Source organism: Coccinella septempunctata, chromosome 3 (genome assembly GCF_907165205.1).
Source record: "Coccinella septempunctata chromosome 3, icCocSept1.1, whole genome shotgun sequence".
Lineage (NCBI taxonomy): Eukaryota > Metazoa > Arthropoda > Insecta > Coleoptera > Coccinellidae > Coccinella > Coccinella septempunctata.
The window spans coordinates 40,398,510-40,418,227 of record NC_058191.1 but is presented as its reverse complement, the minus strand read 5'-3'; the positions used below and the strand labels follow the sequence as shown (position 1 = coordinate 40,418,227).

The 19,718-nt window shown below is 37.7% G+C and overlaps 1 protein-coding gene across 2 annotated transcripts in view; it reads left to right on the top strand.

The window, feature by feature from the left end:
- LOC123309527 overlaps positions 1 to 19,718 on the top strand; it is a 96,842-nt gene that overhangs the window by 11,026 nt on the left and 66,098 nt on the right. The window contains exon 1 of one of the 2 annotated variants that reach the window (XM_044892685.1): positions 13,182 to 13,591. The exons of the other annotated variant lie outside the window; for it this stretch is intronic. Within the exon in view, the coding sequence (XP_044748620.1) occupies positions 13,460 to 13,591 (132 nt within the window). The 5' untranslated portion in view covers positions 13,182 to 13,459. Of the gene's footprint in view, positions 1 to 13,181; positions 13,592 to 19,718 lie in introns of those variants that run through there. 2 annotated transcript variants of the gene reach the window in all.

Sequence of the window (19,718 nt, the reverse complement as noted above, 5' to 3'; positions counted from 1 at the left end):
GGCAAATAAACTTAAATTCGGCTGGAGCCTCGATATTAGATCCACCGTCTACTACCAGCACGTATTTTCCGATCGTGATGAGCTGCCGGTGACTCATTAGCCACAATGCTAATTTGTTTCCACGTCCTATTTCCCGTAATCGAAAAACTGAAATCATGCTGGTATCGGTGCCGGCTTAAAATGGAATGGATTCGTTATTCTCACTTTTTTTTGTTGGATGGGACCAAATGTGAATTGAGTGACAGGGAACATTTATAATTTGCCGATTATTTCAATATCACAACAATCCATAACGCTTTTACTTGACAGTTTGCCTGGAAAATGGCACAACGTAAGCCTATTTCTCCCAGTTTAGATTTTCATCTTAGTAATGGCATTTTTCTGAAATTGCAATTTTCAAGCTGCGATATCTCCTGTTATATTCGTCTGATCGAATTGGGAGTTCCGGTTATATAATCAGCGTTGCCTAGGCTTCCACTGAGCACGAAAACTATTTCGAAAATCTCGATTATTTGGGTCAAAAATGAGCAAAGGGTTAGGCCCCCCTAAAATGACCTATTTGATACTCTGTCTGAAAAAGAGGATGTTCTATTACTGTCTTACGATATGGAGTGCGTAGAATTTGTTCTGAAGATCCTAGAACACCAAACAGCTGATGATTCAATATAGAATTGCACTCCAGAGTGCTCTTCGAAGTCAACACGAAAATGAAAAGTTGAAAAATAAAAAAATATATATTTTCTTCTAAACTGGGCCGGATATTTGAAATTTCGGTATGAAAATATAGGTTTTCGAACACGCTGAATCTATTGCGAGCAGTTTCGAGAGCCTATCTCCCTTCGTTGTGATTTTCATCTTGGAAATGGCATTTTTCAAAAATTGCGAATTTCACTTGAGAATTCGTCAATACCGAACGGTTAAGCCGAGATGAATGAAATTCTCAGATTTATTACTAGAAGAGTTGCTCTTTCAGAATATGTATCATATTCAGATCTACGATAATTTTCCTGGAAGGAAATCGACTCGGAAGATGACCTTCGAAAAATTCCCAAAAAGCTGGGTTCAGTTGAAACTTCCTCAAGACTGAACGGTTATGCCGAAAAGGATGAAGTTCTCTGATTTTATACTAGAAGAGTTGCTCTTTAAGAATATGTGTCACGTTTAGATCTACGATAATTTTCCTGGAAGATAAATTACTCTAAAAATTACCTTCGAAAAGTTCCCAAAAAGTTGGGTTCAGTTAAAACTTTCTCAAGATCGAACAGTTTCGCCGAAATGGATGAATTTCTCAGATTTTATACTAGAAGAGTTGCTCTTTTAGAATATGTATCACGTTCAAATCTACGATAATTTTCCTGGAAGAAAATTGACTCGAAAGATGACCGTCGAAAAATTCCCAAAAAGTTGGGTTAAGTTGAAACTTCCAAGCCGTGGTTTACTCTGTGAGATCCATCAAAGTGGCAAATTCGACTAGAGCACGCGTCGGATCTCTCGGCCCTATCGCACAGAATGCAGTAATGAAATGTCGAATCTTGTTTGCTGATCCATCTGCTCCATTGATCTATGTGCCTGCCTATACACATGTAGGTGTAGACAGCGATTGGATACCGGCTATAATTTGTTGAGACACAGTACCCGCAACAGACAAATCGATATGAACAACCGAAACAGTTACATATAACTGCAACTGACGCAAACCGTGGAAAGTTGAAATGTACCCGGTGAAATATTTCACACCACCATTCTAATAACTTCAGCACTCCTGTTCCGTTGAGAGATTTATAGGGACGGTATATCAGGGCTGTGGACAGGCCAATGCTCTGAAATATTTATTAGAGATCGCTACGTATGAATATGAGACTAGTCAATTGGACGAGCCAGTCCTAGACACGCTGGATTAGAACGTGGAGTTTAATCCTTCCCGAAATTTTCCATTTGAATAGGTACATCTGGAGAATATGTGGATGTCAAAAAAGAGAAGCTGATTTTGGAAAAGGTGCTGAAAGAATATTATGTATGTAGGTACAGTGTATCCCAAATTGCTTGATTTTGGTTGTTTCTGGTACTTCTGCGTTGAGAACAGAATTTTTATTTTTTAATAATCCATCGAGCAAAACCCATGCAGCGAAATAATAGTATTTATTATCATTACAAAAGATATTGAAATTTGAGGAGTCTGATACATCAAATAAATAATAGATTTTCGTGCACGTGTTCTCAATCAGAATAGTAATGGAAATCTGAATTTTTCATAACGATATGGCAATTTATATGAAATTGCGATGGTATTGTGTCTACCTCATAAATATTAAGGTAGAGCCCGGTTTAGATGCTTGCTCAGGTCATGTTTTTTATTTCTATTTTCATATGTTCACATAAAGAACTTCACGGATTTTTGAGCAGTACGTTTTCTGTGCAACATACAGGTTGAGTCTTTGACGCTTACAAATATTTCAACAGTAGATTCTTGAGGTCAAAGGAAATAGTTTTCTTCTATACTATTTCTTCCGATTCGGCTCTGATAAAAAGATATAGTAGATGGTTGTTTTAAGTTTTCCCAATGATTTAAGCCATCCCTGAAAAAACAAAATTACTTTCAGAATAACTAGCTGAATTTCTGAGAAACCACATCTATGGATCTTTTAAACAGAGTTGTATTCAGCCAAAGTACCCAATTTTTCAAATTTCCCAGATACTTTTTAATTTTTGGGGATCAAATTACTCGAAAACGGCGCATTATACCTATGAGAAAATCTGAGGAATATTTTTATTTTACAAAACGTCCAAATATTCTTTAGATAGCTTCCAACTTAGTTTCAAGCGTTGGGTTCATAGAATTTTTGGTGTTTTTATGGTACGTAATGGTCATAATGAGAAAACTGGAAGACGTGGGTTAAATCTTGTGTTTTAAAAAGATTTGTCTAATAAATGAAAAACTATATTACGAAATTCATTTCATTCGATAGAACCGTTTGTGAGATTGAACTAAAAATAACATTTTTTTATGGTTTTTCAACAGCCTGTATCTTTTAAACCGAGCCCATTTAGCAAAAATGGTAAAGGAAAAAAGTGTTTCTTTTGTCTTCAGGAATCTACAGTTGAAATATTCGTACGAGTCGAAAACTCACCCTGTATACTGGATAGAAGTTCGAGAAATTCGTAATTTGACTGACGGCAACAGCAAAAATCAGCGATCTATCGCATTCTATGGCAGCTCACGAACAGGGTTCGTCGAACTTGTCATAGAAGGCTTTTTAGGTAAAAAACTAGTTGTTTTCCTTCTCGTCAATCGTTCTGAAGACTCTGGGGGACGGGTGCCACACTACATCTCCGAATACATCAAGTTGGCCTCGGAAACGCTGGGGATGCCTCTTGTTCCGTCATATTTAGATGGGCTATTTAAAAGTTTATAGGAGGCTTAAGGAGATCCAACTTACGGGCCTGTCACTGTGAAGTTTCCTGATAGGCTTAAAGGGGTAATTTTTTATCTTATTTGTCCCTGATCCGCGTGTCAAAGGGGATTTTCTCAATTATTCCGTTAATACCCAGAAATAATTTGCGAGATTAAAAAGAGGAATGTTTCGTGGAAAATTGAAGGAAGGAGTAATGTAGAACGGGTTGACGTTTTCGAGATGATCGAAGTTGATAAGGATAATTTCACGTCTTTCATATTTTTTAGTAATCTCTTAGACAGATTGAGATCAAGGATCTTACTTAGACTGTAGATTTTCTTTCGAAATGAATGTTTTTGAGAAACGCTGCCAAAACAATCTGCCAACATCCATATTTTCCTGTTGAAAAACCCTTTAGCACCAATTTTCGACGATTTACTGACACCAACTAAAAATATACTATTCATTTCAGATCAACAATTTTTTTAGGCATAATCAGATTTCAAATATCACAAATCCATTCAGCTAATTTGTGGTGGGACGCCTAAACGTTTTATCGATTTAAAAAACTAAATTGCAAGCCATGAAAATATTAATCTTCATCCGTCCATTTTCATCCTAATAGTCATCAATTTCGATCAATGAATTTTGGATAGTTACGTGGAAATATTCGTAGGTGAATTCCGATCGAGCTCTAATTCGATTATTCAATTCCGATTCCAATGTAATTGGAAGTGGTGATTCGTTTTTTACTTCAATTAAGCGGTTTAATCAAGGGATACGAGCATAGACGTAGCGAGGAAAAAGTGTGGACAGCATCACGCGAATACCTAACATCAAAGGCGTCAATGCAAGGTTTGGAAAATGAAAGTTTTCATTGGAAATGATAAAATATTGTCTAAACTCATCGAAACACAAATTTATTTATATATTTGCTTTTTTTATCATTTAAACTGTCTCAAAAAAATTATAAAACTCTCAAAATACTTTCTGACAAGAAATCACACATACAATTTTTTCGCAACTATTTATTTACGCCAAGAATACCCAGTTTGTTTCCAATTCATAGAAAATCCCTCCTATTACGTATCCCGTTCTACGCCCATGCGTGAAAATCATTACTGTGGAGGTTCGCTCGTTAATTGTTCCGCATAATATAATTGTGGCAGCACAATTAAAACTAGTTTGGATTGAATTAAAGTTTATTCCATGGAGAGACGAAACAGTCACTTGCAATTCTCCCCGTTTCGAAATGCATCAAGAAATTACATTGCGCATTTAATGAGTGGTTTTTCTATGTTGTCAGCCCGCGGTAATGACGGGTGTCCCATAATAACATCTTCGGGCGTAATGGAAGAATAACCCGATTCATGTTGTTGGACTTTTTTTTTCTTGTGCGGAATAGTGGAATGGTTCTATTCGCGATCACGATGAGAATGGAAGAGGTTTTGTTTTCATAGAATGATCAGAATTATCGATAGCTGATTTGTTGGATCAATTCTCAATTGAATCTTCCTGAACCTGAAAAATTGGTCAACTTTGAGGAGCTGTAGCAACCAGAAAAAGGGATTCAGACATATGCTGATTTTTTTTATGATAGATTGATCCTTGGCGAATGAAAAATTCCAATTTTGATCGATCTACCGCGAACAGTTTCGATTTTATGATTTTTTCCTCGAAGGTCCAAAATTTTCTATTTTTCATCGACCATAAATTGAAAATTGAAAATTTTTTAAAATTATCTGTTTGCATATTCGTTGTCTACGCCCTCGAATATGACGACAGTATAAATTTTGTTCTGATCGAAGACAAAAAAATTTTTGAAGAAAAACGCAATTTTTCCATACATATGTATGGAAAATTTGAAAATTTTTCGATCTTCCCAATTTCTACCAAAATTGGTGTATTTACTAAATCGAGGTCGTACATCACGAATATGCAAACAGAATTTTGCTGAAAGGATTAGTTTTCAAGTTATGGTCGATAGAAAATTCGAAATTTTGGGCCTTCACGAAAAATCCATGAAAATCTGAACTGTTCCCAGTAGGGGAATGAAATTTAGATTTTTCTATTAGCAAAGAAACAATCTATCACCAAAAAAATCAGCATATGTTCAGTGACTGTTTTCTGGCTGCTATAGCTCTTCAAATTTGACCAATTTTTTCGAAATTTTCCACTAAAAGTAATTTATTACCTGAAATACTGATCTTAGGTAAAATCTAATTGCATATTCGTAATCTACCGCCTCGAATTAGTCAAAAAAATGACGTGGGTCGATATAGTTCGGAAAATAAAAATTTTTGGATTCCGAAAAATTTCGTCTGCTACTTGTTTACCAGCGCTTCACCATTTAAATTATTTCAACTTCGAACAAAAAATTATTCATTTTGCTTTATTGACCCGGGTCATTTTACTGACCAATTCGAGATCGTAAATCACGAATATCCAATTAAATTTGATCTAGGACCAGTATTTTGGGAAATAAATCACTATGGAGTTTTTAATTTTCTGTGTCTTTTCTTTAATTATATGTGTAGGCATAGGGGCGACAAAATCTTAAGCTGACACGGGCAACTTATACCCTAGAAACGGCACTGAAAAAATTGCCTCATACGAAAAAAACTGCATACTGAATTTCATTTGTCTGTGGCAAATTTCGACAAAATAATCGACTGAGTCAAAGTTTTTCTGGGTTATAATGATCAATGAAGAGGTTCTGAAATTCCAGAGGGGGTATTTTACCGCAATTTTTTTTGCTTGTTCTGAAGAAGCAACCTATGATGTCATGGCAGAGTACTTTTGAGAATTCGGATAGAAAAAAACCATCAAGAGATGCCTGTGTTCTTTGGTATCAGTCATATTAAATTTTTATTATTCTTTTGGAGACCATATGGATCTCTCACTACTTTATGAGACGAAGAATCGATGGCGATGAAGATAACTACGATATTTTCTCGTTTATAGTCGAGACCATGTAGTGAACATTTATTTGTATTGAGGAACGACTCTGCATATTAATGGCCTTTTATCGTTTATACATTTAAACGTTAAATTCAAATCACACCCAAGGCATTCCGAGAAACACCTTGTTTTGTCCATCAGGAGACCATGTCCGAGATGCTTATCTCAGATTTATAGTTCCGAATTTCATCGCATCAATAAACTCGGGCTTATAAACCACACGTGAAAATTGGACTGTTTAAAATTCATTCCAGGTTGTTTGTTGTTCTTGCAGTAGCCCATAGTTCAGCCTCGATTTCATGGAAACAACCGGACTGGTTTTGCATTATGGCCGAATAGTCGAAACATGATTAAATCCTGACCGCAATTCCGAAACTTTGTTTACGATGTCCCTGGAAACATCACATAATGGTGTTTCTTTGTGATTAGGTCTATAATTGATATTTGCTGTAGAAATACGTTTTGAATTAGCAGGTGCACTGAGCTGTGCCAAAAACCTGAAAAAGAATTCTTTGTATCATTGAACACTCTTTCCGATTGTCCGATATTCCGACTTTGAAGGAAAATGTGGAATTTTCAACAAAACTGAAATATCTTGAGCTTTTACTGCCTATGCAGAAATGTATCACGTAATAATCAAATTGGCAATTGAATTTCTATACTATAGGAGATTTTTATGAAGATAGTTCGGAAACAGTTACTATACTCCATTCACTTTTATTTTAGCAGTCAGTTGGCCATGGAACTTTGACAAAAAATCGTGTTTCACTTTTCATCCAGGATTCTACAGACCAAATTTCCCGAACCATCTTCATAAAAATCTCCTCAGCTTCCATTCTGTTCGCCGGTCGTAATCAACACCGTATAACCAGATCGAATTGCAGCCTGATAGTACCGTGCAGTGTCATATTGCGAAAGAGGAAGAAATGCCGGGCCCTGCCCACGAAAAACGAAAGAAAAAATGAGGCGAAGACCGCCTCTAGAGATCATCTTGATTGCGATAACAGTTCCAAACGGGCTAATGGCAGAGATATGCAGATTAATGGGGCATAATTATGTGAAAACGTCAATAATCGATCCTGCGAGGATAAGGAACTCCCGATACTACCTGTGGCCACATTTTCACTAATAATTTGTCACTCACCGTTCTTATCTGTATGAATAATTCTAGTAGGCCCGGTACGGTCACTCTTACAACGACACTCAATTTTATGAGGCTTGGCTCCTTGGTCCATAACGTGTACGGGAGGATCTCCTCAATCTGTGCATCCCCCAACAGATCCTTTCGAAGGAAGTGTAAAAGCGGCAGTATACAGGACTCGGCAGAGTCGATTTACTGGTTTCAGGGTATAAAAAAATTGTTTTATTCACTCGAATCAGTAGGGCATATAGATAGTTCTTGTAATTAAGTTTTGAAAACGATATTGCTAAGAGGCCAGAAGTCAGCAGCTGTTGCAGGATGTGTGAACGAAAGAACTCGAAGATGTTCAAATCAGGTGAGCGCGCTGGCCACCCTAATTTTTCCAATTCATGCTGTAAGAAGGTTTCCAACATTGAAACCTAACGTTGGGATGTTACTGTGACGGTGACATTTTTCTCCTCGAAAAAGTGAGGGTCTATCACTCCAAATTGAGTCCAAATTTCGATTCTGTTTGCAGTGGGGATGTCGGAATAGCTACGAAACGCCCGCAGAAGGTCATTTTCGTACGAACACCAAAAATCCTATGCATGCGGTCCAAACCAAAGTGAAAACTGGAAACTAAAGAGCCTAAAAAACACAAAAAGCCCTTCAGCACCAACCTAGCCCCACCTAAGCCCGAGCAATCAGCTCCGTTTATTGAATTGTCAATTTCGCGTTGTTTCTTCTATCGATTTGGCCGTCTTCTCCCGTACACGATTCCTTTCAATTTTATATGAGTGCCGACGGACTTTATCCAGTTATAAATAAATATATATGTTGTATGTTGAGAGACAGAAGAAAGGAAAGGACGATATGGTAGATGGCTGGACAGCCCACGGCTCATTTTTAATACAGAAGTCGATGGCCATTATCTTGAAACATTGGCATCGAAGTAACGATAATGGTTGGATCTATGCCTGTGAGAACTAGAGCTGTTTCATGTGGGGAACGGGAAAAAACGTCCGTCTTTTAATTGGCAAAAAGCAAGTAGACCATGAGCACTTGGTTACCTAAGCTCTAATTTGCGAACGTCAACGCAGCGGATGTAGGTTTGGCATCTATGGATTCCTAGAAAAATCATTGTAGATCTGAATGCGATACATATTCCGAAAGAGTATTATAAAACTCAAAATTTGATCGAGCTCGGTGCGACTATTCGGTCTTGACGAAGCTCTCAGTAACGCCATTTTTTGGGAATTTTTCGATAGTCATATTTCGAGTCGCTTATGTCTCAATAAAAATAACCATAGATGGAAATGCGATAGATATTCTGAAAGAGCAACTCTTCTAGTAATAAATCTGAAAATTTCATCCATTTCGGCACAACAGTTTGGTCTTGAGAAAATTTGCACTGATCCCATCTTTATGGGAATTTTTAGATAGTCAACTTTCGAGTCGTTTATTTCTCAATAAAAGTAACCGTAGATGGAAATGTGATACATATTCTGAAAGACCAACTCTTCTAGTAATAAATCTGAAAATTTCATCCATTTCGGCATAACCGTTCGGTCTTGAGAAAATTTTAACTGACCCCATCTTTTTGAGAATTTTTGGATAGTCAACGTCAACTCAATAAAAATAACCGTAGATGAAAATGCGATACATATTCCGAAAGAGCAACTCCTGAAGTAATAAATCTAGAAATTTTATCGACCTCAGTTTAAGTGGATGGATTTTCAACTGTAATTTGCAATTTTTGAAAAATGCCACTTCCAAGACGTAAATCTGAACTAAGAGGAATAGGCTTTCGAAATTGCTCGCAATAGATTCAGCGTATTCGGAAACCTATATTTGCATACAACTTACGCATCCAGAAATGTAACGTCCTCCTAAGAAAATAATTCAACAAAACCAAACCTATATAATATTTCTGTGTTATCTGATGGCGTTGTCCACACAAATTCGTAGCGAAGAAGGATGGAAACTTGGAAACACGTGATTAAACTTCGTTATGTTATCCTCGGGTAGTCCGCCTCATTTTATGTTTCTTCAAAACGAATCCTTCTTGTTTCCGAACACGTGTTTATTTTACAAAAGCCCCCTATCCCACGCCTTGTGGGCAAACCCAGACGAAACCACACAAAACGAAATTGTCACCATTGTTTGTAGGAAACCATTAAACGTCGCTTGGATTATCGAAAACATCGATTTTATGAGTGATATTTTTGAGATGGAGCAGACTCATTTACGCCCTCTCGCGGTGTACAGAGCCGGAGTGGAACTTAAGCCAGAATTCAATAAATTTTCATCACTAAATACAACATTCACTAATGTGGTATATCTTTTTTGTTATATCAGTTTATTATTTTGATTTTACATCTCAGTCACCAGTGTCATTACTGAGTACGTTTATGTTATTCTCATGTCTGAATACTTTATGGTCCTTGGACGTTATGTGAGTAGAAACATATTTTTATAATATATGTCTTCGATAAGCTTATTATTATCTGAATTAAACTGGCCAGTATTTCTAATTACATTTTCCTCAATTCCAAAGCCACTTATCAGGCAAATCTGTACGATCCGCCCCTGTCTCCGCAGAACCCCATCCAGGTCCCTTTCTACGTGGTAGTAGCTGAGCTTATAGGCAGTAACGTCTTGTCCACTTTGCATTTTGATAAGATAGAGACGCTATAAAAAGTGATTCCATTTCGGGCCTCGGGGCAATACGCACGGATGTGCTGCTGCTGCTGCTTCTAGCGCGACAGACTTTGAATTATTTATTTTTAAATTAAAGGTAGGACGGTCCAGCTCGAATTAAGTCGACGTGGTAACGGGGAAGATTCAAACTCGGCCTCGGATTTACTATGTTGTTCTTCCATTCTTTATTACCGTGTTTATCGTGACGTTCAAGGCCGTCGCTACTGAAAATACAACCGGTAATGGATGCTGGGCTTTCACCGGGAGTCCGAGAGGATATTGGGATTATGGCGTCTGAATTTCACTCGCAATCTCACTCACGGAATTGTCCAAATTCGGTGGCAGTAGGGCTTGCTTTCGAAAATACAAAAATTCAAGCTACGAGAATGTATTTTGATATCTAGTTAGTCTAGACCAGTTCCATGCATAAAAAAAACATTGCGTTACCATAGCAACGAACAATAATTCATTTGAAGTGTCAGTGTGAAGTTTGAGTTCAAAATATTAAATAAATTAAAAGGAAGAAGATGTCCACCGAAATTGTGAAAATCGAAAATTGGAGTATCGAGCCATCATCAAGTACCTGTATTTAAGAGGGTTAAGAGGTAAGCAGATTTACGACGATATGCTCAATACCTTTGGTGATCAATGTCCTTCGTATACGACAGTGAAAAATTAGACTGCAAGCTTCAAAAGAGGTAAATTTTTCATTGAAGATGTTGACCGATCGGGAAGACCAGTTTCTGTGTCAGTCCTCGAAAATATCGATGCAGTTCATGATTTTATCAGAACGTCGAATTGGCCTGAAACGGATATCTGAAGCATTGGTTATTTCATATACGAACGCCTTCATCATATAGTTCCGTCAATTTGGACATGAAAAAAATTGTTGCAGAATGGATCCCCAAATGACTGAATATTGACCAAAAGCGTGCAAGGGTAGAAACATCGCGTTCGATCTATGCTCGATTTGAAAACGATATAGACTTCTTAAACGGAATTGTTACTATGGATGAGACTTGGGTACATTTCTACGGTCCAGAAACAAAGCAACAATCGATGGAATGGCGACACTCTGGTTCTCCAAGAAATAAGAAGTTTCGTGTCCAAAAATCTGCTGGAAAAGCTCTTGCTTCAGTTTTTTGTGATTGCCATGGAGTAATCATGATTGATTTTTTGGATAAGGGTAGAACAATAACTGGAGATTTCTATTCGACAATACTGACCTCTCTATGAGGAAAAATTAAAGAGAAAAGACGTGGAAAGCTATCCAAAGGTTTTTTGTTTCTGCAGGACAACGCCCCTGCACACAAATCTCATGTTGTCATGAAAAAAATTCGTGATTTAGGGTTTTAATTACTAGAACACCCCCTTATTAACCAGGTTTAGCTGTATCCGACTATCATCTCTTTCCTGAACTGAAAAAAAGTTTAAAAGGTCGTGAATTTTCTTCCAACGAGGAGGTAATAAAAGCTGTGGAGGTCTGATTTGCAGAGCAAGAAGAAACATTTTATTTGAAAAGTCTAGAGACGTTGCAGGTTCGCTGTAATAAATGTATCCAATTAAGAAGAGAATATATTGAGGAATAAAATATTTCGACATTGAAATTCGGTTGGTTCTATAGTACGCTAACAATTTTTCAATATATCCTCGTACATTTTTAGTGACTTGAATCTACATCAGCCAAATCACCGTGTCAAAACCGGAAACCACAATTTGTTATATTTTTACTACAATTCATTTCACCAGGTCACTGGGTTCGAATTTCATTACACTTGCCATTCCCGAGTTATCCCTTTTTGGTGTAGGTTCTATCAATGAGTGCTTGAGTAGACAAATAAATATAGCCATAATAAAATACTTCACTATGATAATAGGAGCTCTTGGAATTTACGACCTCAGAATATTTTATATCGGGGATGGGACGTCCTTAACAATATCGAAATTGGGATTTGAATTATTAGGTATAAATTCAATTACTTCAAAAGTTACAAGTGGTTGGTTAAGTTTCAGACAGAACCTTAACTTAACTTTGGAATGACAAGAGAAATAAAATTCAGAGTTGGTGTAATAAAAATGTAACAAATTTTAGTACAATTGTGGTTTTGGCAAGGTCATTTGGCTGGTGTGAAGTCAAGTTACCAAAAATGTAGCTTATAATAATGTATTTTCGAGTACCATCCTTGCTAACACTCAAGTGGTCACTTACATTTTTGAATATTCAGAAACTATAGGTTTCAGCGATTTAATTTTTCTTTGTTTATATCATAGCAACCACCAGCTAGGATGTGGAAATAAATTATTCGAATTGATTATAGGATACTAGATCGTGAACGATAAGTGTAATTGTTAATTGCTGCTTTAGCGACTGTTAAATTGAATAATTGGTGTGGTTTTAATCGAGAATAATAATTTTAACAGCAGTAATGTTGATGAACTGGTATTCGGCGTAATGACAATAACGCACAGCCCAATTAATCTTCATACAGCGTCACCATGGTTTGGTCATAAACTATCTTATTCGTAATATTTTGAAATACAAGCAATTGAAGAGATTCATGGACCACATGCTGGACGGTTATTCATCCGGATGAAATAATTAGGTGATAATTGGGTGGTTTATTGAAAATAACATTAGGGAAGTTGAGAAGGGATCTATGTTTGTATTGGAAACCATCAAACTGTTGGTGAAGAAACTGCCTTGTGATTTCCAGCTGTTGTCTTTCATTTCACCCCTGATCCTCTGAAAAAAATCGCATCTTTTCCGATAGTGCCTCTCCTAATACCGGTGTATATATAGTCATTGTCCATCAGACCTTAGCAAATACCGACGTAGCCGCTAAAAAAGGACGGCAAAGGAGGCATTGTTATGTGCAATCCAGAGGAGAGTTTCTACCCCTTTTCACCCTTGTGCGGGGTCGGAAAGACGTGATCGACCGACTCTGGCCGAAGTCGGCCGAATGCCGCATTCGGAGCATGTGGACAGCTCCGGAAACACCGGAGCGCACAGACTAGAGTCAGTTCAGTTTGGAACCCGTCACGAGTGGTCGTGTTCCATAATCCGCACCTTAGCAGAGACAAACATCGCGCACCATCAACAACCAATTTCGATGCGGCATATCGACAACGTAGTGCTCAAACATCGTCCCATGTATTTTTAGTTTTTCCATTTCACCCGTTCAGTTTTGCAGTGCTTTTTTCGATTCAGTTATTTTTTTCTTGTGTTGTGTGTCTGTGAGTGCGATTCTCGAACCATTACCGTTTCTAGAGTAGAGAGATCGAAAGAATGGCAATGATGTGGAGACTCTTTATTTGCTTCGCAACCCTCTCCTCGTGCAGGGGTATTTTTATTGGCGGAGAGCAGGACGTGGGAAGCCCATTGAGGGTAGCACAATGCAGGGCCACTTGTCTGGAAAGGGTGAGTACCTACTCCACCATTTTCCCCAAGACGTGGATTCGCCGATACGCAAACGACCAAAAAAATCTTCATCTGCTACGTTCTTGGTCCTTCCTGGATAGGACGCGTTCAATTGTTTCCATTATCTCGAGGCAAGCCTACCCAACCTTGCGCGAATGGTGACATTCAATTGTTTCCTCTCGAATCACGCTCAAGTTGAACAATGACATTTCTTAGCGATTTTTCTCCTACTTTCCCATGCTCGCTTTGTTTGGTCTGTAAAGATCAAGTTAAAGTTCAGTCGTAGACTGAGCGTACTTTTTTCAAAATGCCATCTCAAAGTTACACTTGACGCCAGCGATTCTGCTACCTTGCATCTTGCATGGACTCTGGAGTTGTGAAGGATAAACTACCTAGTTCGAAAATTTTCAATTACTTCGTTAGAGTTTGTCAGAAAATCCCGATGAATTGGTTCGATTCCATTCATCAGCAGGATTTAAGTTTCAACTTATGGAAAAGTTCTAATTGAATCTTCTGGGACGAAACTCGGCAGAGAGCCTTGATGAGAGATACAGCATTCATCGGATATCGAACTATATATCGAGACTCTGTAACGAGTTCATATCTCCTCATTAGACGCGAGTTTGAAAGTATTTCTGTAATCATTACGATCAGTTTCTCACAAACGGTAATCACCCAGATGAAATTGAGGAGATGCAGTTGTATCGAATGAGAAGAATGTTTGTTTTGAAACTTGGATTTGAAGAGTGTACATGAAACTTTCATGGCGTCAATAGTTTCAAGTGCTCACTTTATGCAGCTCAAGTAATTCTGAGTAACATTTCACAGGGAAAATTTGAAAGTAAACATAACTTTCTATGCTATTTGGTTTTTATATTCGAGAGTCTAATGACTTCTTGGTCGAAGTCCCACTAAGGCTTTGTAGACTGAGGCGTAGACAACCTCAAGAGATTGCTGCTGTTGACATTTTAGTTAGTTTAGTATTTATATGCTGTGAAAACCTTTTCGTTTTCGCTCCGAAAGAAAAAGGTTTTTTACCGAAATCCTGATCGCAAACTTGGCTGCATCTTCACATCAATGATTTCTGTTCTCTTTCGGATAATTCTAATTGCGAAAATCACCCAAGACCGTCCTGAATCCATTCTGTGCTAAGGTTTCCTGCCGAATGAACGCCGCAGGAGAAAGATGGTAGGATAATCCGTTTCCATTCTCATCTGATTCGTGTCCCAATTAGGGAACCATGGGAAAATATCCTCGTTTTTGTCTATCCGATAGTCCCCGGACCGATTCTTCTCTCCTCTCGCCAGCCAGATCATCTCCGTGTATATACGATTATAATCCCGCATTGCTCGGATCAGATTATCTTTCCGTTCTCCGCGGTCTTCGTGACTGTTTCCATCATTGCTGCTGAATCATTCCGGGCAACTGGAAGAACAGGACAGGTGTGCTTGATTACTGAAGTATTATTCTTTGTCTTCTTATTTCCGAGATCGACCATTATCGGTGACCTTTTTTATTTGCGGATCGAACGTTCTATAGATGGATAATTATCTTGATGATTTATGAACGGTGAGTTCGAGACGATTGTAGAAATAGAATTGTGCTTATTCCGGTACGTTTTGACTTCGTGAAAGATGCTCGTTTGTGATATCTTCATCTGCATGCTGCTTGATTTCTGCGCGATGCAATTGTCACTGACTTGTTCTTCGAATCATCGAGAATACTTGATCGTTCTTTCTTTATTCGAAAGTTCGTTGAATTCGAAAGTTAATCCTTGTATAATTTCATCAGAAAATCTTATAGATGTCTCCTAACGTGTTGTCTTAATTTGAGATTTTTTGTTCAATTTTAGATATTGGTGTTACCGAGGGTGTTACTCAGTATAAATGCAATACAAGCAAAATTGAATGCATTCAATGTCATTTTTGAAGGGGATTTTGAGATTTTCGTCAAATAAATCCTTTTTTCGCAGTTGATAGTTGTTTTTTCTTAATTTTGAAGATTGGTTGTCGAAACTGGATTCAAGTATGAATTATTATCAATTTTAGGTCGATAAATGTCATGAAGTATTAGTATTTATGAAAAAAATTCCGACTATATTCTGAATCAGCTGATAAAAGATAGTAATATTTTTTTAATCCGAATTTCTTGGCTCTTTACACGACCATAATAGAAGGAAATTGATTATATGGAGAGCCACAACTATGATATCTTGCCTTCTCCATTATATACAATGGCTAAAATTGCAACATTGATGCTGAGACAATTTGTCCAAGTTGGACTGGAAATCAGAAATCATTTTCTAAAAGAATTTTGTGTGAATGTTATCGAAATTCATATGTTTATCAACTTACTAGGTGGAAAAAGCCCTGTCTGGGTGAAACAAATTTTTTTTTTGTGTAAATCCTTTCATTTTGATATTATATATCCAGGTTAGTAATTCACCTTCTTTTCTTCGTAACTAATTTGAAATGTATTGAAGCTTTACCATGCTATAAGGACGAGATAGATATGTCCTTAAGCATTTGCTAAAAGTTATGAAAACTTCACTAAGCTTTCCCCATTGTCACGAGATAGAGAAGATATTTTCAACAAATTATATTTTGCATGAAGACTCTTATTGCAACACCAAAATATTCTCTGTTCCTCAATGTAAACAAAAAGTTCAATAAGTTTTTATTTAAAAATTTTCAACTGTTGGAAGAAAACCCCTGATAACACCTAACCTTAACTCTGATTTCCCAATCATCAACATACATATATTAATTTTAATTTTTTTCTATTAACCCAAATTTATTGAATCCTGATAAGAAAATACCTCGTTAAAATTTGGGGTTATCAGTGTGGTCGAAAATTCCTCGAAATATTTCGACATAGCCGTACTCTCGGCCGTACTGTTCTCTGACAAAATTTCACTATGGTACTAATACCTATAGTAAATGGCCTTAAATGCATCATCCTGAAGTATCCTAATGAAATAGAAACACAAACTTCTATTTCCAGTATCGAGTTACAGTTCGTGTAAATGACTGCATGGGTTCTGTTTGTTGTTTTTACGAATGTGTTTGTTTGACTTCTTAAAAATCGTGCCCGATAATATTTGTCTGACGGCAGTTCAGAAATTTCAGTCTGGACTTGTTCAAACAAACCCGGCCTGTTCGGTACGTGTTTGTTTTTGTAATTCTGATAGAGGAAGGTAGCGGAATGATTGTTTCTGCATTCGGGAATTTGCCACTGGATGAATTCACCTTTTACTTTTCGTTCCTGCACTGTGAAACGCAAAAATTAAACTAACATAGGGGAGACTGGGGAGGGTTGATACGTTTTTTGGAATTTTTATTCTGGAAACTGAATTATATGAAGAAACAGGACTTTTCTTATATTATATAATTCTTCAATTAATCGTTCAACAAAATAAATATAGAAGTCTCAAAACATAACCATCTTATTCTATACAGAACGTTGAACACAAAAACATGCAAACTGTCTCAAGCCTCCCCACATATGGGATGATTGATACGATGTACTGGGAGAGTAATCGAGAGGATTATTAAGCTCAGTAGGTAGGTCAGCAATGATACTGGCTTGCTTTGGTCCCATAGGTGTAGAAAAATCATGAAATGGTCGGTTAGTCACTTCCGCACAAGAAAAGTCGACCTCGTTAAATACATGGGGATTGTACGGATAAATTCCAGTTGTTAAAAATCCCTTTCATATGTTGGATGGTGAAAACGGCTTCATGTAGGCCTATCCAACTAGCTACGGAATATTTTTTTGAAGATGATTCATGTATCTGGCCTCCCCACGACAAATGTCTCAAACCTCCCCGAAAGCAATTTTTAAAGGGATTTATGTTTTCATCTTATACTCATATATTTTGAAAGGCGAATAAAACTGTAAATTGAGTAGTTTCATGCATATTTCCCAGTGAAATGTTTGTTTATGCCGAAGAATTAATGCATGATCATAAAACCCTTAGGTAACTTGAGTGAAAACTTACAATTTCTCACCTCGAAACACTCTTTGTTGAATATTTCACAAACAAACTACTGTAAGCCTTACAGATTAACGTCACGCAATGCCCTCTGCCAAAGAATAGTGTTCACTAGTATAAAACTTTTGAAAACGGCTACAGATCGCGGATATAAGCCTGTATCAAGCCTCCCCATGTATCAATGCTCCCTAGTCTCCCCTACTTATGTATTTTATTAAATTTCCACGCTCGTTTGCCTGTGAAGGAGTTTTGTGTGCTTATTGAACGAATGGAATCGAAGAAAATCTCTTAAAGTTGACGTTTTGTGTTTGTGATACCACCACATAATGTTAGCTGTCGTGAATTAGCAGCCTACTTGAGTGGATTTCAATTTTCCTTCATTTTTTCTTATGATAGGCACCTTATTTTCGAAGCAGGTTAGTGTTTTTATGAAATTTTTTGCTCAACGTTCCTAAATATATGAACCTTTTTGTGTTTCGGTGGATTTATGAGAAAATTTCATCAATGCCAAATCGCCGAATAGAATAAAACAAAGCAGATTAAGAATATTTTGGTAATCTTGAAGAGTCGCACTCGATGAAGTCGACTTTCAACCAGTACGGTGGAAAGGGAAGCGGAAAACGAAAATTACAAACGTAAATGAAAATCCTTTGTGTGAAAAACTTCCCTCCTTACCCTCGCAATTCCCGATATTAATAAGATGTCTCCCACCCCGGCTCATATTTATTCAGGTCGCATTCCCTCATTTCGGGGTATTTCCCCGGAGACGTCAGCTGATTAAAAAAAATGACATCTGAGCCGTTCGTTCGTCATCAGAGATTCCATAGTTGACCCGAAATTTCATTTCCGCCCTCTGAATAATGAAATAGCGAAACGTGTCCGTGGGTTAGGTTAGACCGGGGGAGTTGTATAAAGTCGTCTTCAATATATATTTAAATTTAAATACCCCACGGAATTTCCATTTTCCCCCTTCGTACTACCCCTCGCGGCAACGCTGCATTTTCATGCACGAAATTCTGAGATCAATCAGGCGGGGGAATTGTCCAGTTGATTTCGGTATCACCCGAGGAATCTCGATTGGGGTGGAAAAAAAGGGGGATTTTTGCCTTGGGAGTGCACCGTTTGACGTGGCGTGTAGAGCAGGAATTGTAGATTGTCAGTCTTCATATTTTATCTTTGAGATCACCAGGACAACCGGGGTTAAGTAGTTGATATAAATGACGAAGGATCACTTGGATTTTTCAACCCTAAACCGTCTCATTTCTTTCGATAAATGTCCACCGTTTAAAGAATGGAACCTGAGCTTTCGAAACCCGCAAAAACTCCATGTTCCTGCTTCCAGTAGCAGTCGCATCTTTATTAGGACGATTTTAACATAACCGAACGAACCCGGGTCGCATACTTCAAATTTCGTCGATTTCTCCGACGAAAAAAAAATCCGGCGACCACCCAAACGAGAACGCGAGCCAAGTGTACGTGTGGTCCGTTTCATTTGGTCGGTATTAAGATCTAAATATAATTAAATCTTTTTTCGACGCCAATCAACAGATGGTCTTCCGAGAATCGTACTGTTCGTCGATGCGCTTAAACATCAGAAAACGAACATTGAGCGACAATTACCGGGTGCCCGCCGATGAGATTTGGGCATTCTTTCTTCGGTTTAACGAGCGAAATTAGGGAGGAATTGAGTGTACGCGAATGGCTTTCCCGAAATTTAAATAACTGCCGAACGGGGTACTCGGAAATGGACCAGCCGTATCATGGGATCGACGGTTTTCGAAAAGGTAAATTCACAAAGGCTCGCTTGTTCAGTTTTCAACAACGTTTTCCTTCAAAACCCAAAACGATATCCCAATTATACACTCGACGAACGCCTTTGTGAAAATATGTTAATTTAATTGGGCTGCATCGGGAAAAAAATCATTCTCCGATATAAAGACGACCTAATATCGGTGAAATTTGACTCTAATTGACCCCGTAAGATTAGTAATTTGTGAGATCGCTCAACCACTGGCCACGTTTCGTACAAATTACGTAAAATAACCGGCTGTTAAGGTTAGGATTACAGACTTCCGTTAACACGTCAAAATTTGTAGCTGTATAACTAGCGGGACGCTATCTTCATCCGAAAAG